This window comes from Pyrus communis, chromosome 2, assembly GCF_963583255.1.
Source record: "Pyrus communis chromosome 2, drPyrComm1.1, whole genome shotgun sequence".
Classification (NCBI taxonomy): domain Eukaryota; kingdom Viridiplantae; phylum Streptophyta; class Magnoliopsida; order Rosales; family Rosaceae; genus Pyrus; species Pyrus communis.
The window spans coordinates 9063185-9089922 of record NC_084804.1 but is presented as its reverse complement, the minus strand read 5'-3'; the positions used below and the strand labels follow the sequence as shown (position 1 = coordinate 9089922).

The following is a 26738-nucleotide window of genomic DNA, read 5'->3' as shown; positions in this document are numbered from 1 at the left end:
ACGTTTCGACGGTTATAAACGAAAAATTACGATTTAATGGTTATTTTAACTCCGATTTTGATGATTTTTTACAACTACACTCCTTGACCCTATATGAATACCATGAATGAATTCGATCTTCAATTTAAAATATTTACACTAGTGGATATGTTATACTTGATAAAAGTATAAATAAACTCTTAAGTGTTAGTGAATCTATCGTTTTGATAGGATACGCATCCTACGAAACTAATTTCAACAATCCAACCGTCAAACTTGTTTATATATGCTTCGAGATCGCATACACCAATAATTGAAAAAAACAAACATTTAGAGATCAAGTAATAAGACAAAACTTTTCGACGGTTATAAACAAAAAATCACGAATTTAACGGTTATTTTAACTCCGATTTTGATGATTTTTTATAGCTACACTCCTTGACCCTATATGAATAAAATTAATAATAATTATTGTAGAAGTGTGAAAAATGTAATCACTCATAATGAAAAGCTTTACAACTTTCATTAAAGGGTCAACTTTGAAATTTAGTATGTATATACTAATTTAGTATTATGTTTTACATTTTTTTGGGTCAAATTATGTTTTTCATTTTCATTTTTATTGATTTAAAATATATTTTTCTTAACGGGTAACGGGTCGGGTCATATTACCTGAAAATATTAACGGGTTGATTTCGGGTCGGGTCATATTACCCGTTTACTTTAACAGGTATTACACGACACGACCCGTTAAGCTATCGGGTATGACACGAAAACGACACGAACACGAGAAACACGACACGAATGCCAGGTCTAGTTATAAGGCTGTTTTAACGGTGGTAGATCAAAGGGCTGGAGAAGTACGAGCATCTTTGAAAAAGTAGTGCGTCATCCTTGTAGATTAGTATGTTAGTTGGCTGTTCAAAATTTGTATTTTTTTTTAGTACGCAGATATATTTACATTAGAGAGATAGAGACTTCGGTTAAGCTATATAATAAGCAATTTAATTTAGTATTGAATTCGTCATCCACGAGATTCGAAAGAGTTTAGCAGTCAATCAAGTTATATGTGTTGTTTTGGTTCAATAGTTTATTCTCACGTGACATTATATTATTAAACTGATACGTCACATGATAATGAATTTGTTTATTGACCGTTGATGCATTATGGGTTCTAAAAGGTTTTAATTAAGTTATTGTTAGATAAGTCGTCAAGAGTTGATACTAACCGTTGATTTATTGTGGGTTTTAAAGGTGTCAATCAAGTTAGAGCTAGGGGCGAGCTGAGTAGAAGTGTTATTGATTGTTGATGCATTGTAGATTTTAAAGGTTTCAATTAAGTCAATGCTAGGTAAGTAAGAGAGATGATATTGATCGTTGATACAACTTGTGAGTTTTGAAGGTGTCAATCATGTTAGTGCTATGACACAAGAATGATCTAAGTAGAATTCATAATGCATCAACAACCAAAACCAAAGTACGTGCCGTGGAACTCCTACAAAAATGTGGGTGGTGCCGTCATAAACTTGCATGCTTGGTATAGCATTAATATTTCAGAGGGAACAAAAAGAAAAAGAGCAAATATACCGATTACGGCCGAACATGCATATAATCCAGCAGTTAATCTTACCTCAGCTCAATGATTAAAAGAAAACTGTCAAAACAAACCTCATTCAACGCACCAACGATTTAGAGTCCAAATTAGATGCAGATACACAAATCAAGGCATGCATTGCATGTCAAGTGTCAACCTAGAGCATGACACCGTGATTAATTCCTTAATACATATGCTACCTAATATGATTAATTATTATTAGGTATCCTCACCCGGTAGGTCTGCACAGTTCATGAACTGATCACTGCTAAAATTGTTAAACAGTAATTACTAATTAACATTTAATTAGTAACATTATATATTGATTAAAGGGCTACAGAGCTTAACTTAATTGGTCACGTATTAGTTGAAATGCAGATTGATTTGGGAGAGGAAATTTCGAGCAAGCTTAATTACCTTGCAAGATACATCACTGAAACTTGTCAAAGATGCTTTGGTGGTATATGCCTCTAAAACTTGTCAAATATTTATAGGTAGGTGGGGTTTATTTATTTATTTATTTTATTTTATTTTATCAAATTTTCAAGCAAAGGTACCAATATTATTACTTCAAACTTTATCTTGAGTATGTGATAGAAAAAGAAGTGATATGCTTGTGTCAGCTATATTTATACCCTTGTATATATCATGGGTTTTATTAATTTAGTTTAATTTTCGGTTTTTTATAAGAATCAAGTGTATATACTTAGTTAGACTTTTGTAAGTATGTATTTGTTTTCCATGTAAAAACAAAAAATCCTAATTTGAGCACAAACAAGAACGGGAAATACAAAGTCTACCTACTTCTCGTTAAAACTGAGCTTTAAACATTGATCATAACTATAACTAGCTTAAATTCCATGCATGGTCTTTGATCTTGCTAGTAACACCAACATCCTTAGGAATGACAGGACAACGAGTTAGATTTATAATAGGTTAAGAATTCAAATCCGTTCAATGTAAGTTTTATTTGGCGTAAGTTTTCTGACTTTTGTATAGTGTGTTACGGTTGGATAGTACTTTGGGGGATGAGCCTGTTACTCCCTTTGGCAAGGATTACACCGAATCCTAGGGGCATTACTAAAATGAGGTAGTTTGTGTATCCTAACCTCAAATCTAAATGAATTATGCCGGGCCAAATTAAACTTTATTATTTTCTGTTTTTAATTAACAAATGTAGAAAGCGAACAGTACTACGTGCTGATGTACTTGTATATGTGTGTGTTAGGTATTCCTAATTAATACCTAAAAATCAAGGACTGATTTAATTAGTCAATATACCTTTATAATCCATGATATGCTTTTGTAATTAAGTGCAATTAACAAACATGATCTTACTTTGAATGGTGCATGCATATATGGGATTAATTCCACGACCAAAAATTAAAATTAAAAAGATAGGATTATTTTTTGGGGAGCCCATTTGGCATTTGCCCATGAATATGATATATACAAATCTGATATTCTGACGAATATGTAATTTGTAATGACATATAAGGTGGTCTCAAACAAGAAATCATGGAAAATGAGTGGTGGCAGAATATATTGGTTCAAGACCCCACGATAAAATTATTTCAATTTTTAACTTTACTTTATCAAAATTAAAAATAAAAAGAATTTCTATATATATACGTGGAGTGTGAAGAAGAAGAAGAAGAAAAATTAAGAAAATTAATTTGATTTGATTACGGAGTCAATCAAGTGAAATGTGGATTAATTGTGGACCCGAATAGGATCCGGCTTAAAACAAAACAAGCAGAAATGGACAATTAATTGAAAAAGATGAGGTACCAAATATATATGGTGACAAATGCAGAACTGATCATGAAGTGAAGGACGGGGCCTGCATGCTGGCTAGCTCAAGTGCAATGGAGGCGTCGCGTCAAGAAGGCGTATTTTTTACACCATTGACTTGATTAATTATTGTTAATTAGCTTTCTTAATTTGAAATAATCAACTTTAAGCTTGTCCAAAATTAAGCTCAACCATCTGATCATAAGTTTTATTGGCCGAAATGTGTGACCAACCCACTTTCTAATACTTTACCACATCATATATATCTATATATGTACGCTGTTCAAAATAATATGATGATCAAGAGACGTGCAGTGTTTACACGTAATTAAGTTTGAAATTTGTAAAATGTAGACACAAAAGTGAAAAGAATAATATCATTGAGGATTTTCTGCTCATCTGTTTATCAGCAAATCCTTATCATTTCAGAATCTAAGATTACTATACTGAAGTAGAATATTAGAGAATAAGCTCGAACGATTCGGTTATATTTACTTTGGTACTAATATTCTGTTTTGGAAGAGAGATTCATATCTTTACCAACTAGGCTATGCTCCCTCCGACCCTTACTCCGATCAGTACATTAATCCGGTAATTAGGGAAAGCAATTCCTGCTTTTGTGTATAATTAAGAAAGAAGGTAGAGAAATATTTTCATACAAGATAATAAACCCCTACCTACATTAACCATGTTTATTCTTATTAATTTGTGAGATGCAAATTCACAGTCGAACAAGATAAGTTTAATAAGAGAATATGAAGTGAGATAAGTTTAATAAGAGAATATCACTTCATATCTGAATACGATGCTAACAAGTCTACTAACACGTTAAAAGAATAATTTTGTTTAATTAGAGAGTATGACATTATTGTCTAATTCTATATATATATAAGATCAATGCTCGAACGTAGGTACACTAGTGCAGTTTTGGCATCATCTCTAGCTAACTTGGATTTATAGAGTTGTTAATCAGAGTGCAGTCGGATTCCAGCCGCTCATTTGCAGTCGGATTGCAGCGCTCATTAAGGCTAATTGGATGCTAATCCAAAAGGGACCGAACCGTACGAGGCTACCAGCTGCCATTTCCGAGGGAATAATTAAGCAGCTGGAGCATTGGAGGTGGTGGATCGACGAGGGTTTTACAGCTTAATATTTATTATATGGCATAATTAACCCCATTTTATGCCAGGCTACGTACTTGACTTATGTTGCCAGCTGCATGAGTTATATATATATGTATAAAACACAGGTTCGACGTGGACTTCATGATTGGGTACAAAGGAATTTGATGACAGTTAATGGGTGTATATATAAATATACATCTTTAGTCAATCTTCACCACTTCCCATTATATCAAAATATATTATGTCTAAAAGAATCATTTTAGATCAAAGATACTACGCGTGCCAGTTCAAAACAACTTGTGACTTGTTCGATGAAACTATGAGCCAATATTCGAAATCGGTGTGAACTGTGTGCCATTCGACACATAAGCTCAAATTTATATATGCATGATATTCCTAGAAATAATCGAGTTGGAGACCGAGTGAAAGTATATGAAGTATTGTAAGTGCATGCCCTTGATTTAGGCCCAAAGGCACATGGCATGCACATCGATTTGGCTACTTATTTCGAGTACTTTCAGTGCACGTTCTTCTCTGCATAACTCTTTAATCATTGAGCATGTCTTCACAATTTGTTTTCGAGATGCCAATAAGGTATCTCTGAGTTCCATTCCGTGTCATTAATTAATTTTGAAATTTTTATGGAAATGAGAAATAATTTCTACACTTTTTTTTTTTTTTTCCATACATGCACATTTGTTCATTTTTAGTCTTTGGATCACATGCAACAAAAAGGAGAAAATGAGTGCATTTTTGCTCAACCACCTCAAGTGATACGTAGTGATGCTTACCACTCTATTAATTACCGGTAAATGAGTTTAATTTAATCTATATACTGCAAGTATGTTAAAATTTAAACTCGTCTAACGATAATTAATAAGGTGGTGAGTATGTTAAAATTTAAACTCGTCTAACAATAATTAATAAGGTGGTGAGTATAAGTATTTTCAAAAGAAAATAAACAGGATTGTGTAGTAAAAGAAAAAAAAAAGGTGTATAATTCATTTCTTTGTAGAAAAAAGATAAGAGGAAAAGGCAAATCAACCATTGAGTGAAATGTCAAATGTGATGAAAGTTACTAGTGATACAAAGTCACATGATATATATGGTATATATGGCCTAAAGCCTATAGTTTGATGGGTAAGTTTAAGCTAAAATTTATATTTGATAGATGGTATGCATGACTGCATATTTACATCATTCATCAGCATGGGATCTCTTCTTCTCGATATTTATACTATATATATGTAGGGCAACCTATAATATTACTTATGTCTTCTTCTATTTGTCCATTGACGTTACCTTTCCTACTAACTGATCATATCTCTACCACGTTCCTACACATGCTTCCTAGGCTGCTTGGTGAACCATATTGTATGAATGCGACGCATGCCTTGACCTCGCATCTCTGTTTTAGGAAATGGAGAAGTTCACATGTTGTATAGGGAAGTGATGAAACCATTAAAAGTACTGTATTTTTACCTTTCAATCTTGTTTAGAACCCACCGTATCAAATCATTAGTATGTAACTTCTTCTAAATCGCTAATACAAAAAAGTTATAATGCGAGGAAAATTAAATTTATAGACAAAATTTTGTAAACTAAATGACATGAAAATAGACGATTGGATTATTGTTTAAGCGTCGATAAACGTGCTCATTTTCTATAGATAACACATCATTTGGTTTGTAAATTTTATCTATAAATTTAATCTCCCTAGCATTACCTTACTATATATGTTTAATTCTATAGAATCTAAGGAGAATTAAATAATTAGTGTAGTTAGAAAATTCCTTTGTGGAAACAAGATATACAAGGCGCAAAAGTTAAAAGTAGTCGTGAAGGCAAATCATGTGTTGGACTTTTTTGCCTAGTGAAATTACTCTGTCTGATGATATATATATATATATATATATATATATATATATATTTTTTTTCTTTTTTTCTTTTTTGATAAAAGACGGTAGATTTCATTAAAAGCTCTGAGAAAATACAAAGGGATAACAATTATATTCCAGTTTCCTCAACTAATAAATCTGTAATGGGATCCGGAGGGACCTCATCCCACTTACAATTGTTTCCCGAGAGAAGAGCGGTACGCGCATCAATGCCATTGGCTTGACGATATACATGGGTATAAGAAACTCCAATGAGCGTTGCATTAACGTCTTCGTGTCTTCAATGATATTCTCAATCACAAACATATTAGGAGAAGTGTCACGAAGAGCGGCAACAATATGAATTTCATGTACTCTAGCTACTTACGTTCAATTTTTAATTACTGCGATTGCCGAAAGAACGAAATAGGGTTGATATATGGTTACAGTTTTGATATGTAGCTTTTAATGCCTAAGGTTTCTAGTAAAAAAAAATTTTAGACTAAACAAATAGAGGGACTCGAATCATCCTATAATTTTGAAGTGTTGTAGGAAAAAGTTTATGAGAGGTGCTTTTTCAAAAAATCACGTTAAGTGTACGAAGAAGTACATGTGAGGTGTCTCTCAAGAAGTCACTCATCTAAAGTGATTTTGTAGAAACACACATCTTATGTGCTTCTCTTTAGAAGCAATTTTGTGACAACCCGTCCCCATTTTTACAATTTTATTAATTTTAAATGAGTAAATTGACGAAAATGCTCTAGAGGCGAGGGTATTGACTTTCGTTGACCAGCTTATAGTGAGACTTACAAAATGTTCTTTTAGTGTATCCCTGTAGTACTCGACAATATGAACGCGTGAGTGCAAGCAGAATCGAAACCAGAGTTATGATAGGGGTTTTACGGAACTATAAATTTGAAAAGTACTTTTGTAAAAATTACTATTTATTATTTTATATATCTCTCATAGTTTTTATTATTTTATATATCTCTCATAGTTTTTATTATTATTATTTTATTTTTTTGGTTGAGGGAAATGAAGGAAAGGGGAATGGTTGATGGAGGAAAGAAGAAAAGAGAGGGCTGCTGTCCAATCAGAGGAGAGAAAAGAGGAGAGTGAGACCCAATCAGAAAAGAGAAGGGAGAGAGAGATGAACCAATGGGAAGGAAGAGAAGGGAGGGGAAAGGAGAGAAAAGAAAAGAGGGAACTGAAACCCCTTTCCTGTCAACCTCTACACCCGCGATAACTTGGTTTTGAACTGATGAAATCTGGCGGTTCTCAGCCGTTTTTCATGCGATTTTCACCCCACCTTCATCTGCAATCACCACCATACTTCTTCTCCTTCATTTTTCACCCAAGATTCAACGGAAATTAGGCCAAATTTATGGCGTTTGGTGACAGTAACACCGATGGTTCTTGGCAACAATCTGCCGTTCTGACAAGTTTCACCCTTTCTAGGGTTTCTGGCGGGTTCGAGGGAAATTGGAGTTTTTCCCGACCAAATTGGACTTGGCCACATGTATAAAACTTGCTCTACTCATTGAGATCTTCATTTCTGTGAAATTTGGTAATTTTTAGAAATAGTTGATTTTTTTTTGTTGATGAGTAAGGGCGGCCGATCGCCGCGTGCGGTGGCACGTGGCGGCAGCACATGACCCGAGTCCCAACCAGACCATCCTATGCTAATTTGATACCCCAATTCCATATTTGACATCTGTTTAGTGAAATCCTGATGTTTTATTATAGTTTCGTAGTGGATTGCCTAGTTGGCTGCCACTTGATTATTATATGAATGGACGATACGACCGGTGGATCAGTACCAAATTTTAATACGTGACAGTACGTAATATTTTAGGACAGTAGGAACTTACGGATTGGGAATCCGATGTACGGATCTTCCCAAATTGGATTTGTAAGTCCGTAAAATCAAACGTTGACCGCCACTTGAATTTCCAATTGGCGGAGATCCAACCGTTGGATCATAATGAAATTTTAGTATGTTGTTCTAGAAATATAATGTATATCTTTGGAAGTTTCAGGTTGGAAATATGAGGTGCAGATCTTCTGGATTGAGTTACGTAAGGTTGTGGACCCCACCATCGACCTTTGACCGACGGTTGACTTTTGGTCAATGGGTTTCAAATCATTCTAGAACGTCCTTAGGGATGTTTTTTTTTATGTAAGTTGTGTATTCTATCGATAAGAATTATGAGGCGTGATTTAATATTTGTTCTAGGTGTCGATCCTTCGTGACACCTTGATATTCGTGCTAGGGAGTTGTAGCGCGGACTTCAGGTGAGTGAGTGTTTTCTTTTATATAGTATACATATATTTGTTAGTTTCCATTTATACATTGAAAAAGAATTTACTACGTATGCCTAGCTTAGACTAATGCTTATAAGAATTAGCGAAGTGATCATAAATCCTACGGGATGCACAAGTATGTGTATGTTTATTGATGCCATGATTATCCCTACGACTATGAATGATATTATGTTGATTAGAATTATTAAATCATTATGGCATGATTGTATTTATGCAGTCTACTCATCATTGCTACACCCCGGTGTTAGTGCTCACCCAGGGCCAAGGCTAGTCTTTCACATGTATGTTCACATTCGCACTGCATGCTCACCTTGGATCCATGTAGGTGCCAATAATGTCGTACAGGTTGCAATAGGCAACTCCGACATCTTGTTGTACAAGTTGCAATAGGCAACTCCGACTCGTATGTGATTGCGAATAGCGCCAGTCTTCATGTAATTGTAGCATTAGAGCGTATATTATAATTACACCTAGTCCTGTCGTACATGTTGCATTAGGCAACTCCAACTCGTATGTGACCGCGAATAGCGCCAGTCTTCACGTGATTGTAGCACTAGAACATATATTATGATTACACCCAGTCCTGTCGTATAAGTTGCATTAGATACCTCTGACTTGTGTGCTAGCATAGATTGATAAACATCGGTCTAGTCGTACAAGTTGCATTAGGCAACTCCGACTTGTGTGCTAGCATAGATCGATGAGCACTTGGTTTGATATGTTTCCTTATGCGAAAGTATACGATTACTGACGTCATGCACTTATATATGAACTATTGTGCCGTATTGATATCTTGATATTTTGCAGGCTATGGTGAGTATTTTCATACTATATGTAGTATGTATATCTTGAAAACCATACATGTTTTACGGCGAGGGGTTATAACGTTTTCAAAGGTTTTTATTAAAACTTTATTTTTAGGCCCACTCACCCTTGTTTTTCACCCCTCTAGGTTTTAGTAGCTGAGCTTTCATATCGACGAGGATTCTTGGCAAATATTGGTATTGGAGATTACCTTCAATGTATAATTCTCATCCTACTTTACTGTACTCTACTTATGCTCTGTCATCACGTGTGAAATGAGTTCATTCCCGCTCAGGAGTGCACTTTTGTTTTTAGGCACTTTTAGGTTTAAATTTATTCACATTTTCGATACGACTACACTTTATGGCTTCGTCACATTCCAGATGTCGGCTAGCACAGCTCGATTCGAAGTTCTAGTGGACATTCCGGATCGGGGTATGTCAAATTATCTTTTTTAGAATCATTACAAACGAGCCTTACATATTAGTACGAATATGATTTTGTAAAATATGGTTTTGTGCTTTGATTATCTATGTAAAATATGATATCAAATTCTGTTGGTTGAACCATATGTTGAGTTAACAGTATAAACTCAACTGGCCAATAGCGGAGATTGTTGCTCTGGTAGAGAGCGTTTGCCTCTACATGTACTTAATTAAGTCTTTTTCTCCAAATCTTAGAAAAGTTGGTAGTATGTCACTAACCTAAATTAGTCTCCACACGTTAAACAAGAGTTTGATTCTCTAATCCTACACCTTTCCTTAGGCCTTAGACATGTTTTAAATAATTAGAAGAAGAAAAACTCAATTAGCCGATCACCAAGCCAATAATTAGCAAATGGATAATACGCTATCCCATCATATATACGAATATATATATAGTGGCGACTCCAGAGCAGGGCAAGGAGGGACAGCCGCCCCTCCAGTTGTAGGAAATTCACATGCAGAGCAAGGAATCCGCCCCTTCGGTCGTCGAAAAGCCACACAAAGAGCCATGGTATTAGTGGGTTGCCTGTTGCAGAGGAGGGCAACTCCTATGCGAGGAAGAAGAACAGAAAAGAAAAGTTGTTTTAAAAAAAATCTTGGACCGGACGTCATTGTCTCAACATTCCTTTTAAATGAAACGTTGTGTTTTGTTACTTTTTCTTCTATCCTTCTTTGTTGCTTTTCTCCGTTTTTTTCTTTCCTTTTTTTTCCCTTCTATCTTTTTTTTCCATTTGACTTGGTTCCTTTGTTTTTGGTTAAATGGTTTGGCTTGGTCTCTCTTTCTTTTGGTTTGATATTCTGATTGGTCCCTAATTATACTTTACAGACATAAGTGCTTCAATGAAATATTTTAGATAAACCATATCCACAAAATACCACATAAAATAAGACTTTCAAAACTAAAATTACCTTAATGTTGTTAATACAATATGAAGGAGGTTATTTCATACTTAAATTTGTATGTTTTTTTTTCTATAACCATCACTACTTTCAATGAATTTTCGATGTGACTTTGAGGACTTGTTTCATGTTTCAAATAATATGAAAACTAATGGAAAGAGTTTGAAAATTTTTGAGTTTTAACAAAAAAGACAAAAATGTGTTGTAAGTGAATAGTATCAGGAGTGACTTTTTACAGTAAAAATGTCCTTAATGTTAAAAGTGAACAGTTTCATGAGTGTTTCGTTAAGACTACCTAATTTAAATCCATCTAGGCTCCTGCCTAGATCTCGCCTAGGCACCTAGCTGCTAGGTTCTAGTTCGCTGCTTGACTAGCGCTTAACATTTTTTAGGATCTAATCCTAGCCAATTTAAGCTTCTTATATTGGTTTTGATATTATTGCTTACAACCGTTTTGGTGGAGAGACTATTTTCTGCTATGAATATTGACTCAAAACTTTGCACTTTCCAATGTGAAAGCAACTGCTTCGATTGACCCTTACACTCTTTTGAATTTCGCTCCTTGCCTCGGCAAATCCTGGCTTTGCCATATATATATATATAGACACACACACACTTACACGTTGTTCTATTTAAAGTAATGAACTATTGTAATTACATCTTAAAAGTTAAAACAAGAGGAAAAAATGAATTAAAATGAAAGGATTTTATAGATGGAAGTCATACCCTCAATTTTATGAATAATCATAAGTTATAACTTCCAAGAAAGTTGGCAAAACCCACCATTCGATCGACTTGGAGTTTATGATAATATTTGATTCATTGATTCGCAGTCCAATGCGTTCATACCTTGTTTAATTCACACACCAAATATAGAATTAACAAAAGCTTTTAGTCAAAGAGTTCGGTTCTTGAATTGGCCATTCATCACAAATATATAGTATTATTTGAGTTATATAAAATGCTGCTGAGCCTGCAGGTAATACATATATATATATATATATATGTATATATATATATATATGTAAATAAATGCCGGCCTTGCAGCTTCTGATTAGGCTGCATCACCTGCAGGCCTTATACAATATTAATCAAATATATGATAACAGAAATAATACTTGCAAAACTTAATTAATTAAACTCGGAAACCGCATGAACTGCGTGGCGTCTTAATAATAAAGATTGGTTTTGGAAGTTGCTGCACATGGAACCTTGACGATTAATTATAATTAAGTACAATATATAGGGTTTGAATTGTAGCAGCCGCAGTCATGTTCAAGATCATAAGTCACCGTCAAGTGGTTCGTATACTAATGCTCGAGAAGAAGAAGCACATATGTTTAATGTGAATCTAATTATTTGTAAATGTATATGATTATTGTTAATAATGTTATTATTTTACGAGTTAAGCCAAGGTATTTCTGCTGTGGAATTCAGAATCTCCATTAATGGAACATGAGTGAACAATTTTTTTCTGGAAACGATCACTTGCCCATCACATGCAAGCTGAGATTTAGATATAGTACAATTTTTGTATACTTTACTCACATTTGTTTAATCAATTAAGAGATGGCATCTCTATAATCCTTAAAGACTACGCTTTTCAATATCTCAACAGAAGAAAAAAAAAATCATTTGAATTTGCTATTTATGTCGATAATTTGTCTAGCTATATAACAAGAGGTTTTGGCACATGGTACTAATTAAGGGTGTGTGTTTTCCATATATAGATTGGAAAAGCCTAACTAACTATGCCGCCATTAATCTATTGGATCCAGGTTTTTGGGGAATGAATATATGATCACATGTAGGACTGCTAAGGGTTTTTGGCTTAAATAGTAGGAGTATTATTTATATATCTGATATCATGTATTTGATTTTCTCTCCCTGAACATCGTTTGAATAAAAAAAAGATAACGTACATTATTACGGCTCAAATTGAAAGAGTTACCAAAAATAGTTCAATAAATTACATGGCTAGCTTTCAGGTTACTGAAGATAACGCACACAGTTATATTAACCGAATCAACTATAGATTCATACACTATAATTCCTATTCACTTATGAGTTTCATTTAAACAATGATATGGAGGCAAACATATCTAATAGCAAACAATAAACACATGAGTATAGTAGCTTAATATAATAAAGATTTCGAAGGTTTAGAAGGATTGAAGTATAACAAATCAAATATAATCGTACGAACTTTACTTGGAGAGATTTTCAGTGTGCCTGGAATACGGGCGGTACGCCATATGTTAATTTCAAGGTTCTAAAAGACACGCTAGGCGCTAGTCGGACGATGGGCTGGGGCCTAGCACCTAGGCTGTTAGGCGGGGCCTAGGCAGATTAGACGAATTTGAGTAAATCTATTTTGTGTAAATAAGTACTTGTTTATACTTAAAATATATATAATTTCATCATAACCTACAAATAGAATGACATATATATTATGAAGTATTGGAACATGATAAAAATATGGAGAACAAGCATATAATGTGTGTTCATTTAAGTATTTAACAACTCTCTTACAATTTATTGAAAAAATTAATAAAATGCAAATGAAAGTTATCTATTTTCTGTCTAAGTGAGTCGCAACCTAGGCGGGTGCTTATGCGAGTCTGAGCGGGCTAGGCAGGTGCCTAGATGGTCTAGGTGGGTGTCTCAGCAAGTCTAGGCGCCCCTTCTTAATTTTTAAACGCCTAGGCATTAATCGGAGCGGTGACTAGTCGCCTAACACCTAGGTGGCGCCAGGCAGAGTTTTTTATGACAGTGGTTATTATATAAGTGGAGGAAAGTTTTTTTTTAAAACTGTCCATCCACTTGTATAAAGACATATGGCGTTTGTATCCTTGTTCCGGCCATATTGAAATATCTCTCATTTACTTGAATGAAAAGACTAAAACTACGAATTTCCAACTATAATTTTCAAGGTAACTCTTGAATTACTCTTCTTAGATCCTTCTCTTACAAACTGACCTCTAAGTTTTGTTAGGAGTTGGAAATAAAAAGACTCAGCTTATGTTAAAGTAGAAGGTGGCACACGACGAGAATGAACTGCTAAACATGAAGTATCACTTTACTGCAGCTTAAGGTTCCTTCTAACCAGGTCCAAGCTCAATTTAAGCAGATGGTGTTTAGTTGCTAGTTTTGATATTGCAATTTCATCCTAATAATTTTGCAAATTGTGCGAAGAGCCCTACAAATATTGCAAATAACTCTTAATGCTTATACTTATATACAAACTTCTATATTCCTGAAGTTTAATACCTTGAACCTCCAACATGAGCTACCATCATGTCTCTCTCTTTATTCTTCACTATTTCCAAATTTGTAGTTAGCACGGTTAGTTTGATGTCATGAATCATGATACATATATGGTTGGTAAACCAAAATTATGGATTAGGGCATTACATTCTCATTGGGCCTAAAAGTTGGCCCAAGCCCAGTTAGAAAAACCCAACATTTGGTTCAACATATCTGTTTTTCTCCATCAAGCAAATCCTCTTTTGGTATCCTGTCATTTTGCAGTGAAAGTGCACTGCTTCTGTTTTTCTGTGACTGTAGAATGCAGTACAGACAGTTTTGTTTTTCTATAGAGTTGTATTTATTTTACCATTCACTCAAAGGGTGAAGGTAAATATATCATCTTCTCAATACAAATTCAACCTGGTGTCTCTAATTTTACAATTACTAGTTGAGATATATATAGCTTCTTTTTTTCCAACAAAAAAGAACGTAACAAAAAATGAAAGTTGAAATAATGAACAATGTGAAAGTTTGTCACTAAGCAGCAGCTCCAACAGGCACTGCTCCCTTGAGCCTGGAGGATCCATACAGAGTTTCTTCGAAACGGATAATCTCGTTCTTCGATCCATAAGCAACCTGAGTCCGATCATCAAGGTTAACGATTACCTTATCGAGCACAGACTGGTGCCCGTCACTGCTGAACCCTCCAGCATTCTCAACCAACAACCCTAATGGAGCAACCTCAAACAACAGTCTTAGCTTAGCCTTGGTGGTTGGGGATATCACATTAGTGAAGATACCCTTCTCCTTTACAATAATCTGCAGACCAAAATTTTGTTAGTTTTTTAGATGCAATATTTGCTTAATTACTACAAATTAATAGTGGATGTGTCACATTGGCTAGAGTGATTGTGCTGTCTATGCACCCGAGTCCAAATCCTCCTCCACAATCTAGATTAGTGTAAAATAGAATATCGCATATTGTAGGAAAAGAAAAAAAAATCTAAACTCAAACATGGAAGCTGATGTTAATCGAGATAAGTGAAGACCTGGTTAACATCCGGAACCATTCCTCCAGTATATCTCAATGTGTACTTCTCTTTCACATAGTAGTCAATCAACTGGTAGATGAAAATTCAAGAAACATCCCCATCAGCAAAATATTTTTTACAGTCCTCTAAAACATCAGTAAAATAAAGTTAAGGAAATAGGAAATGACCTTGCTGTAGTCAGGGTTGTCAAACGTAGCTCTCAGGTTTCCAGGAGAGAAGAGCTTTCCTTCACCAATTTCTGTGGTCTCTTTCACATGTTGCCATTTTCCTGACCAATGCATTTATAGAGAACCGATAAAAATTTAAGGCCCGTTTGATAACTATTTCGTATTAGATTTTCATTTTTGTATAATAGGTAGAGGAGAAGTTTGTGGGAAGAACCATGCAGTAAGTTCAAAGTTTAAAATAGAAGTGAGCTGATCAAATTACTGTTTGAGAACAACTTTGTTCGGAATTTAATTCTATGACCGAAAACTAACCTTCGTCGAGAAGAAGGAACTCGTGGGTGCCGGGGAAGCCTTTAATAGCGAGAACATATGTCGTTCGAGGCCCGTAAATTCCCATGGCTGCAGCAACTTGATCTCTTCCTGTTATCCCAGTTAACTTATCTCCTGGCCACACCCCGAAAATTGTCCCCACTGTGAAGTTCGTGTCAACGATGCTGGATCCATCCAATGGATCAAAAGCAACACTGAATCCACCTGTTTACGTTATGTTTAACTTGTAAGCAACCTTCTCAGACTCTCAGCATCCCTTTTAAAGTCTACAAAGTTCAAATATTGTGTGCTCAATATGAAAATATGTAACTCGAAACAAGAATAGCAGACCTTCAGCTGGGCCTCCCATGTCTTGGAGCTCAGGAACTTCTTCAGAACAAGCATATTTGCAGACATGTGAGTAAGTTAAGGCCTACATTGTTGAAACACGAAAATTGATTTTCACAATATTCTCAAGTTCGGCTGCCCTGATATCATGTCATCAAGATTTCAGAGGGGTTGGGGTTTTATCAAAAAGCCTCGAAGCAATTAGTATAGGAGCCCTGCAATTTAAGTTTTATTTAATTTTGTTAGGTTTTCGACGCGGGGCTTTACAAAGTTTACATTCTTCAATATTTAACATGTGAATTGACTGAGGCATCAATCATATAGATCGAGTGTGACCTCAAAAAGAAGCTTATCAGCAAGCATATCCACAGCAAGCTGCTCATCTCCAAAAGAATTCACACATGCTGTTCCTCCACAAGATGCTGTCCTCACTTTAAATCCAATGGTCCTCAATGCTTCCCCCATTGATATCAACAACGTGATCAATTTCTTATCTGGGGTTGCCTTTGTTAAGAATTCTTCCTACAATCACAAATAAGTAAATTAAAAAATAATTCCTCTTAAAGCTCCAATTAAAAATAACTCCTCTTAAAGCTAAAAAAAGAAAGAAAACCTTGTTGCCTAAACTGGTTTTTAAGCTCTCCTCTCTAAAGCCGCTTTTAACTTTTAGGAAATAACAACAACAAATCACAAAGTGCTTTTTTTGTCTTACCAAGCTATCACCAATTGCACATTTGGGAACAATTGAATTGTTCTTTGTATTCAAAACTTTTAGGGATGACTTTGGCACCAACCGCAATGATTCCCCAAATAGAGAGCTTGTTCTCAACACCTGCCATGCATACACACAAACCCTTCAATTAACTTCACTTACCATTTTCATTTGAGCGGCACGTCAAAAGAATATATCGATTATAAAGTTGTATGCATCTGTTTTTTTAAGAGACGGTATTCTAATGAGAAATTCGAACTTGAGTGAAAAGTGACGGATACAATATCCTGACCAAATGATAGAAGTTACTTGTATGAACATGCCAAAATATGTGCATGCATTTATGTATGTCTATTAAATTAATTAATGGATGAAAACTTCAAACTATTAATACCTTGGAATTGAAGGATGGAGAGATGGAAGCAGGAGAGAAAAGAGAGCTTGAATGCTGAGATGAAACATTATTCCGCACTGGGAAGGCTCCCCTGGCATAGCATGCAACACTGGTCTCCATATTTGAATATTGAGCTTCAAATCAACCAAGTCTACCACTACCGGTATGCGTTCTTTGTTCAAAGGTTCTTCCTTTGGGATTGGAAACTTGGAAGAATGAGTTGGGGTTGTAGATATACAACCAGCTAATGAGGTTTAGCCACGTGGCACATGCTCAGTTTTATAAGCTGAGAAAGTGGCATGGGGTGAAGTTAATTAGCATCACTCAAATATCTGTGGCTATGCTATGGTCCCCATGAAGGGATATGGTTGAGAAATGAGATCCCACTTACAAGAAACGTACAACTGCATGGAAGCTCCGCTATTCATTTTGTTTGTGTGCTTCCTAGTTGATGGTATAAGTATATAGGAGTTCAACGACTGAGTCGCTTAAGAGTATTTGCTTTTGTACTTGAAATCTCGAGTTTAATTTTCACTTCTCTACTATCGCTTAAATCAAAGGGAAAAAAGATAGTTTAGACGTATCCTCATTGCATCATTGGCTCTAGATAGTGAATGATTGGAACATTAATTAAGATCTAAAAGCTAGGATAATAAGTTAGTCTAAATTCACATTAGATATGATATTCCAATAACATTTCAACCTTCTATATCATTTTTCAGCAAGAGTTAATGAAAAATAGTGAGACGGATAAATTATAGAACTTCAAAATTTTAGGAGCTTTCACACCAACTTTGTTAATTAGAAACAGAAGAATATTACACATGAATCCTAAATGGAAAGAGTATATTGTGAATAATAAGCTCATACATTTGCCCGAATACAAAATTTTCAAGACTGACAATGTCACTTGACAGTTAACGAAGTTTTACTTTTCTTGGTTTTCGGCTTTTTAGCCTTCTTATGCTGCTTATACTCTTCATATAGCTGTATAGACGTAGTAGTACTATCTAGCTTAGCCCTCAAACTCTGATTCTCCTTAATGTCACGAAGAAGCGCAAAATGAGCAGACAGTTTCTTTCTCACATCATCTTCATCAATTGGACTCGTATCTGCAGACGGTTCTATCCCAGCTAATAAAGAAGACCCACTTCCTCTTTTTCTCTTGTTAGTTGATTTTTTTATGTCGTTCGGTGGGTTGAAAGACTCCGGCCTCTCCAAGGAATAGTCCATGAAAGCTTGTTGAGGAGAGATGGTCGAGAGATAAACCTGGTTATGAGCAGTGTTCATGGTTGATATACTTGAAGCCATATTTGAGATTGCTGGATGATAATGCTGGGAGAGAAGATTGAGTTCCCAAAGAACTGAAGCAAGAGCGCCACTTAAGTTGGGGTCTGAAACATCTGGGTGATATTTCTGTGCATCGGGAGGGAGAGTGTTAGATCAATCAACATAACGAGATTGTTACCGTAATAATTCTAAATGTACCAAACCAAAAGCACATATAATAAAAAAATCATTTATAAATAAAAAGAAATCATGATAAGAATCACTTTAATGAAGATTGCTTTTCAAATTAATCATTTTAATGATAGTTTTGGCCTCTATACCGTGGATTAGAATTTAGATAAAAGCTATGTTGAATAACAGACAAATCGTGGCTCCAATTTATTAAATAGCATGAAACATGCTTAACAGACAAACAAGAGTAGCATGATTGCTTACTGCGATGGAACCGGACACTGAGCCACCTCCAGCATCATTTTCTAACAGATTCCGGCACTTGACATTCTTCAGAAGAAGATGTTTTAAAGTAACCAAAGCTGCAAAAGATTCAGATGGCAACATGGATAAGCAATCCATAACAAGGCATTGATAGCTTCGTTGCTTAACAATAACATACCAGCCATGGACTCTGCAGATCCCGAACATAATGAGAATGTAGCCAAACGCTTTACAAATGCAGCAGCCTTCTGCATGTCATGTTGTCTATCATCACACAGCATCATCTTCAGAGCTTCAGCTAATACTTCGCCCAGATCTCTGTTTCCATAAATACAAACAGTAGATAAGATGTTTAGTCATTACAACGATAAAACATAAACCACACAGAAACCCAGAAAAGGGGGGAGAGAGAGAGAGAGAGAGAGAGAGAGAGAGAGAGAGAGAGAGTGTGTGTAAATTTGACCTAAAAAGCATGCACTTATACTAGTGTCTAAGATGAAAATCAATAAACTATCACGGGAAACAAGCTTATCACAACACATATTTTCAGTATAAAGATGCAAATTAAGTTCCAGAACTCCAGCATATATGGGTGTAGGAATCTGGGGATGTTTATCTACTTCATCTAAAATGAACAAAGATACCAAATAGATGCCACAGCAGGTAGAGAAATGTTTTACCATAGCAAATTCTGGGATTTTAATTTGGTACGTACCTTCCAGGCCTATATTCAAGTATAATATTGTAAAGCTGGACAAAGAAGTCTTGAAGATCAACATTTAAGGCATCGAGATTGCTCCTCATCACTTTAAATGCAACAATGCAGCAATGGAGGCGTTCAGACACAGTCAAACATTTTGAAGTATTCTCAGAATCACTACCAGCAGAAGCTAGCTTTTTCAGATAGTTTATAAGATCCCCCATGAAATCCAAGTCAATTAGGTGCGAGAACTTTCCTAGTCCTTTCAGACATGGAGCAAGTAAAGGGTGGGGCTCAGCTGCACCAGTTGATGAACCAGCATTTGCTTCAGATCTGAGTGGATAAGAAAGGGAAATTGATCAATTCATTTGAAATTCAAAATATAGAGGAAGAAAAAATTCATCAACTACCCAAAAGCAAATTATAAATGCTTGCCACATTCAATCAAGCATATCTATAACAGACTCAAAAACTGAATATACCTCCAATTTCAAACATCACTCTCAAAGCAACCATTACTGCTTGTGAATATCTAGTTCGTCAAAATAAAGCACATGCATTCAGATTTCAGAGTATTCATAAAGAAGCTCATTCGAGATTATGCCATCTACAAATTAACATGGAAGAACATTCATGTTTACCAAAAGGTAAAAAAAATATACGGATCAACAATAACTAAATTACTTTTAACAATAAATAGATTCAAAATAACAGCATTTTGAATGACAAGGTAGAGGAGATGGATCTTATGAAGGACAGAATCGGATACCCAGCTCCTTAATGGGCGGATAAGCACTTAAGGCATATACATTTCAAAATCACCTTCATTGGCTGGGATTTTTATGTTAAATGCAACTTATTTCTTGTCAAGGAAATGCTGTCGGTTATGCTAAGATACATTTCAAAATCACCTTCATACTGTATGAGCAATCTGCTATTTCTTGCTCTAGTTTGTCTTTTAAGCTAAATTAAACTCGGGATATTCATAATGAACGTTATTACAATCACAATGTGCTAACCAACCTGGCAGCTGATTGCATTGTATGTTTCAATATACGAAAATATATTTCAAATACAGCAGAAAGTGTCTCTGTCTGCATTCCTCTCCGCTCCATAACATCTGGGGCAAAAGCAACAGCCTTGTAATCAGCAACAACCTATGTACAACATTAGAAACGTCAACATGTTGAGGAGCAAAAAAAAACAAGCACAATCAAGAAGTCAATGGATTTTTTGAACAAATAAAACACCTCCTCTCTAGTCTTCGCCAATAATTCTTGCCTGCTCCGTTTCTTTTCATTTTCCTTCTGTTGACGAGCCTCCTCATAATGCTTCTTTTTCTTACTTTTCTTGCTTTGGGGTTTAAATTTCTCATCTCTTGCAGCCCTCCCAAGATCTTCATCAAATGACAAAGACAAGAAAACCTGCACAGGTATTCAAAACAATAAGCATGGAGATTGACAATATGCATGATGTACAGGAGAAAAATAACCTGGGAAAGGCTATCTACAGTTGCAAACGTAAAAAAGTAAAGCGCTTATTAAACAAAACTCAATAAATCTGTCATCTAGCTGTCTGAACATGGAGTCCAAGAGTAGGTGACAGCCATAACTATGGAACTTAGACCCATATCTTGAATCCATATAATCGCCAATTTTTTTAACATCTTTAGGACTAAGTTCAACGCTTATTGTTATGAAACAACAGCATTGATCATATTTCTGTTTAGGTAAGGCAAAACAATCCAGAATTGAGTCAATCAGCCAAAAAATTTGTCTAAAATATAAACATAAATAACAAGTAGAAAAGTAATCGCATGCCTCCAATGAATCAGGGTGCAGTTGGCAATTCTGAGCTTTCACATGATTTGCAATTAAACGAACAGCCTCCACAGTAGCTTCGCCATTATGTTTTCCCTCGTTTGTAAAAAGTGACTTTACAGTTGAACAACATAGTTTCCTGTTAACAAGTAGTTCACGATTAGACAGATGAAAGAGTGAAAAAGAAATTTGGGTATGATTGTTGACATACTTAGCATGTGAGTAAATAAGAGACAAGCATCGACCCATACATGAGCACAACATGTGTAGACTGGAATCAGCGACGAGGTATCTCAACTTCATTATGAAAACTACAACACATCCATATATCTGAATCTTATTTATATGTACATATGTATATTTTTGCATTCAAATGTATCTTTACAGAGAACCATACCATAGTCATTATAATTATGAAATAAGAATTATATCTTTATAATTTATATATATATATATATATATATATTGACAAAAATGATTAATACCTTTACAATGAACTCTTATTAAGTGAATGAAGGTGTTTCAGCACCCACGCACTCTACAGCCAGAAATATCAGAAGTCCTTAACCAAGTCTACAAACCCTTATGATTTTTCAGATAAAAGTAAAAATGAAAATCTAAACAAAGAACTCGTTTCCACTCAAATCCTTTTCTTAATCCTAAAGTATAATAAAAGCTTCTGATGCTCAATTTTAGAGCTCATTTGCGGATTCCAACTTTACGACACTCTTTTTCTAAATTCTTGTGTCAACCATCAAGGGCACCTTGTAAGTTTAATTACCCAAAAGTCCAAAGTAAAGATAGAGCATAACCTTACAACGTCATCTGGGGAGCCTATGTTTCTGATAACAACACCTAACAAGCTCTCCCGGAAGTTGAAGTGAGGTGCTGCCTCAAGCAATGTACAGATACAGCGAAATGCTACATGTTGGAAAGAGGGCTGTTTTTCTAATGCTGCCAACTTCTGCAGGTATGCCTGAGAAAGTGCATTAAAGGAGAAAAAATTAACATTATTCATAAGTATAACCAAACAAGTTATTCATAAGGATAATCAAACAAGTAATAGTTGCTACCATATACTAACATCACAGAATAATAAACCAGTACACCAAGCATGCAATCAAGTTTCACTAGCTTAAACTAATCAATATTGTATTTTGATCAAGGTGTAGCATATCCACTAGAAAATCAGAACTAAGAAATGGAAACCATAACAATCAAATGCTAATTTGCCATTAAGACTTCATAGAAAATATTGCCAACCTTGTACACAGATAGCAGTGTTGATTCATAAAGCCGCATTTTCTTAACATCCTTTGAAACCTTCATTTCCAGCTCCTTCTCAGTCGGAAGCCTAATCCGGTATCTGCAATACACTAAAAAATTAAATTCCAATCCAAAATGGGAATGCAGATAGAAAAGATATTGATCATGAGTAAGACAAGCACAATCGTTTGTGGGTAACAACTCGAGTTTCATGCTTCAACACAGACACAGAGTGTCCAAAACATCAACAACCAGACATATAGTACAAATATGGATGTTTAATTTCAAATATTAGTATATATTTATCAATGTATTAAAAGTGTGAGGCGTGGGCAAGGCGTCCGAGGGATAGCCCAGCCTAGGCATGAGGTGAAGCCTCAAGGGACCTAAATTTTTAATATATACACTGAGTGTACACATATATTACATTAAAAAAAAAAAGATTATTAATCAATAATCACCCTGAGCACACACATATATTATAAATACACACACACATATATATACATATATTATATTATATATATATATATATATATATAAAATAGAGGATGAAAAGCACAATGAGCACACATATAACAATGCACGTAGACAGCACACACATCCATTATATAAAAAAAAAAAAAAATCAGAAAAAAAAGAAAAAAAAAAAGCAGAGAGAAGATAGTGCAATGAAGAGGTATGAGGGAATTAAAACACTACCCAAAATTTCGGTTTGGGAGTAAAAAAACAAAAAAAAACAAAAAAAATCCCCTGAGGCACACCTAGGCGGCTCCAGCGACGCCTTCAGCCCACTCCCTCAAAATAGAGGCAGCAACCCTCAAACCCAGCCTCACAGGGTGCCTAGGCACGCCCTAAGGCGAGCCTTTTAAAACATTGATATTTATGTATATTCAATAAAACAATATTCTTCCAGTGAAGAAAAATATGAAAAGGAAAGAAAACAATAAAAATCAACATAGTAAACAAAAATATAAACCCTCTATAAGTTTCTCAAGAACAACAACAACAAAGCCTTTTCCCACTAAGTGGGGTCGGCTAAATGAATCCTAGAACACCATTGCGCTTGGTTTTGTGTCATGTCTTCCGTTAGATCCAAGTACTCTAAGTCTTTTCTTAGAATCTCTTCCTAGGTCTTCCTCTACCCTATCTCGTAGTCCCATCTTCTAACCGGTGTGTCAGTAGGCCTTCGTTGCACATGTCCAAACCACCGTAACCGATTTGCTCTCATCTTTCCTTCAATTTCGACTACTCCTACTTTACCTCGGATATCGTCATTCCTAATCTTATCCTTTCTCGTGTGCCCACACATCCAACGAAGCATTCTCACCTCCGCTACACCCATTTTATGTACGTGTTGATGCTTCACCGCCCAACATTCCGTGCCATACAGCATTGCTGGCCTTATTGCCATCCTATAAAATTTTCCCTTGAGCTTCAATGGCATACGACGGTCACACAACACGCCGGATGCACTCTTCAACAGTTGCTTTCCTTTGAGAGGCATTTTTCCCCCAAGGACAAGGGAGTGTTAGAAATTGATAGGCACCAAATTTTATGCAAAAGAACATTTCAACAACTCATATCATATAAGATCAAATGTACAAAACAGAACAGTGGTCTTACCCAGGAATAATGTCTTTAAACACAGCCAACAAAGATAGGAGTCCAAGTTTGAATATTGCATGATTATTATCTTTACATATTTGTAAAATCTCCTTCAAAGATTTTATATTGGACTCTGGATCAGAAAGCAGCGCCATTCCCAGCTCTGCAAGTTTATTCTTCTTACTTTCAAATGCTTCTTCAGCTGTAAGATCTTGTTTAACCTCAGCCTGAACGAAGAAATAAGGTTACTTTGCATGGAACACATAAAAGAAGCTGAAGAGAATAAATTATGTCCTCCATAACACGTTATCAGATAGAGTCTGGACCTTATATTCAAAATAATCAGATATGAGTAATAAACAAATAACTTCACTCACTATTACCAACTCTAGTCCTTCAAGGCTGACAATTTAGAAATTGCAGGATTGCGCATGTTATATAAACAGCTTGTAACTTCTTTCTTTCATGCCTTATTATTTATTCATTGAATGGAACTTGAAATTTGAGTACATATTAGATGATCATGTAGAAACCATATAGAAATCGGTAAATGGACAATCCCGGTAGATGTACGTCATTACGTTGTCACACACGTGGTTATCTGGATTAATGTCACAGATTGTTACATAAACTTGCAGAGCATCACCATTTCTTGGGAGTTGGGATGTAAATTCCCCTTTTCTTTTAAAATATAAGTTCTACTCTTTCAGATTATTCATTTAACAATAGATTATCGAGACAGTAGATGACATATGTAAATCCTTAAAAAAACATCAGGAACATAATAGAAGAATTGCTAGTCCAATCAGATGATACCAGCACTGCTTCTTGAGGAGTTTGTTCGACTTCAGGTTCAGCATCCTTTCCTTGTTTTTTTGCCTCTTTCTTACTTTTCTTGAGCTTTGCCCTCCTTTCAGCCTTTGTCAGCTTAACTATCCCTTTATCTGCAGCGCCACTGGTTTCCTCTTCAGTGGGATCATTCTCGGATGCTTTTGTTGTCTTTGCTGCTGCACCATGAATTTAAACAATTCACACTCAGTGTACATCCAAACACCGTCCAAAGACAACTCCCCCACTTCCCATTTCCCAAACTAGAAAAAGAAAATAACAATAACAAACCTGTTCGATAGTAGAGTTGTCCATCTAAGGTTTTAACAGGAAGAGCATCTACACGATCAACTTGAAGCTCAGTATCCTCCTCTTTTTCTTTCTGCAAGGATTTCCTTTTTAAGCGCTTTTCATAAAAAGCTTCCAAAGCATCCTCCTTCACATCGGCAACCCGGGTAACATGCCTTTGTATAAACACCAATGTTGATTAGATATTAAAACAAAAGCAAAATTTGAAATCAAGACCAAAGAATCAACAGAATGTAAACCACAAAACGCCTTCACTTGCAAATACGAAAAGATTGACATATCTCCAACTAAAAAAAACGAAGTCCATTTTTTCAATCATTCACGTTGAAGTGAAAACTCATTTTGGAATTGAAATATGCTACAATTGTAAAGCTCCACTTCAGAAAACCAACAGAAGAAAACGAATTCACCTGGTTATTTCCTAATTCAAATGACCAAATTAACAACGAAAAGAAGACATTTTTTCGCTACGAACAAAAATGGATTTAAATTTTGAAAAATATACACCCAGTCAATGAAATTTTATATGATATAACACCCTAAATTTAACAAAATAATTCATCATCGTAAGAAAATTAAGATATAAACCCATTAAATAAGATGAAAGGAACGAACTTGGTAATGGATTGGGTGTCCAAGGTGGAGAGGAAGCCAGCGTATTCTTTGTTCTTATCGACGAAGTCCTTGTCCTCGTCGGAGATTTCAATTTCGTCCTCTGAGACCTCCGGTGGGAGGTCAGGAGGTAGAATGATTTTCTGCTTTTGCTTCCTCTTCGCCCCCATTCTGTACGTTAAACCCTAGCTGCCTGCTTCCGGTCAATGATTTCGGGGATTAGGGTTTTGTGTTTGTTAGTAGGGTTTTAGACAGTCTCAGAGATGGTGAAGGTTGAAGATGAAATCTCAACTTTTTAATGGGCCCAATTTAGTACTTCTTGGCCCACGAGTCATAGCTTGAGCCCACTAAAAATGGTCCGTACCAATTTTAGTCCATTTGAAGAGATGGGCTTTTAGGTTGCAGTGCAAGTGACAAACAGCAAAATCTTAGTTTGTTTAACAGACATCGTTCATGAGATTCGAATTTAAAACCTAATCTGATAAAGTAAAGACGATGTACAACCTTTAACGGCATATACCATATTGTCGGTATATACAACAAGATATTTTGATACTAATTAATTTATAAATTGCACATTGGCTCCAAAGTTGTTTGCAATTTGTATGTAAGTAAGACATGTTGTTCGTCTCTGCAACTTAGTACTGAACCTTTGACTTGCCCATTTCTTGTGGGCGCGCACACAAGAAGGTTTGTGCTGTGGTCCATTTCCTCATTCATTTTTATTTAATGTTGTGTTTTGACCTTTCAACCCCTT

At 35.4% G+C, this 26738-nt stretch overlaps 2 protein-coding genes across 3 annotated transcripts; both read right to left on the bottom strand.

Annotated features, from left to right (window-relative positions):
• Window positions 1-14465: 14465 nt before the first annotated feature.
• On the bottom strand, window positions 14466-17330 carry LOC137725418 (sedoheptulose-1,7-bisphosphatase, chloroplastic-like). The gene is made up of 8 exons (XM_068464087.1): window positions 17114-17330; window positions 16720-16839; window positions 16344-16529; window positions 16011-16092; window positions 15663-15884; window positions 15351-15451; window positions 15181-15252; window positions 14466-14950 (listed from the first exon to the last, which is right to left on the bottom strand). The coding sequence occupies exons 1-8, from the start codon at window positions 17231-17233 to the stop codon at window positions 14669-14671; spliced, it is 1185 nt and encodes a 394-aa protein (XP_068320188.1). The 5' UTR covers window positions 17234-17330; the 3' UTR covers window positions 14466-14668.
• A 544-nt stretch (window positions 17331-17874) lies between these two features.
• LOC137725597 (nucleolar complex-associated protein 3) lies at window positions 17875-26226 on the bottom strand. 2 transcript variants are annotated; one of them, XM_068464337.1, is made up of 13 exons: window positions 25985-26226; window positions 25352-25524; window positions 25049-25239; window positions 24251-24459; window positions 22622-22724; window positions 22171-22334; window positions 21359-21497; window positions 20789-20962; window positions 20562-20695; window positions 19554-19871; window positions 19017-19156; window positions 18839-18936; window positions 17875-18529 (listed from the first exon to the last, which is right to left on the bottom strand). In XM_068464337.1, exons 1-13 carry the CDS (start codon window positions 26149-26151, stop codon window positions 18020-18022), a joined length of 2520 nt encoding a protein of 839 aa, XP_068320438.1. In that variant the 5' UTR covers window positions 26152-26226; the 3' UTR covers window positions 17875-18019. The 2 variants fall into 2 exon arrangements, with proteins under 2 accessions (XP_068320438.1, XP_068320439.1); XM_068464338.1 differs by having other exon boundaries at window positions 25049-25236.
• Window positions 26227-26738: the final 512 nt, after the last annotated feature.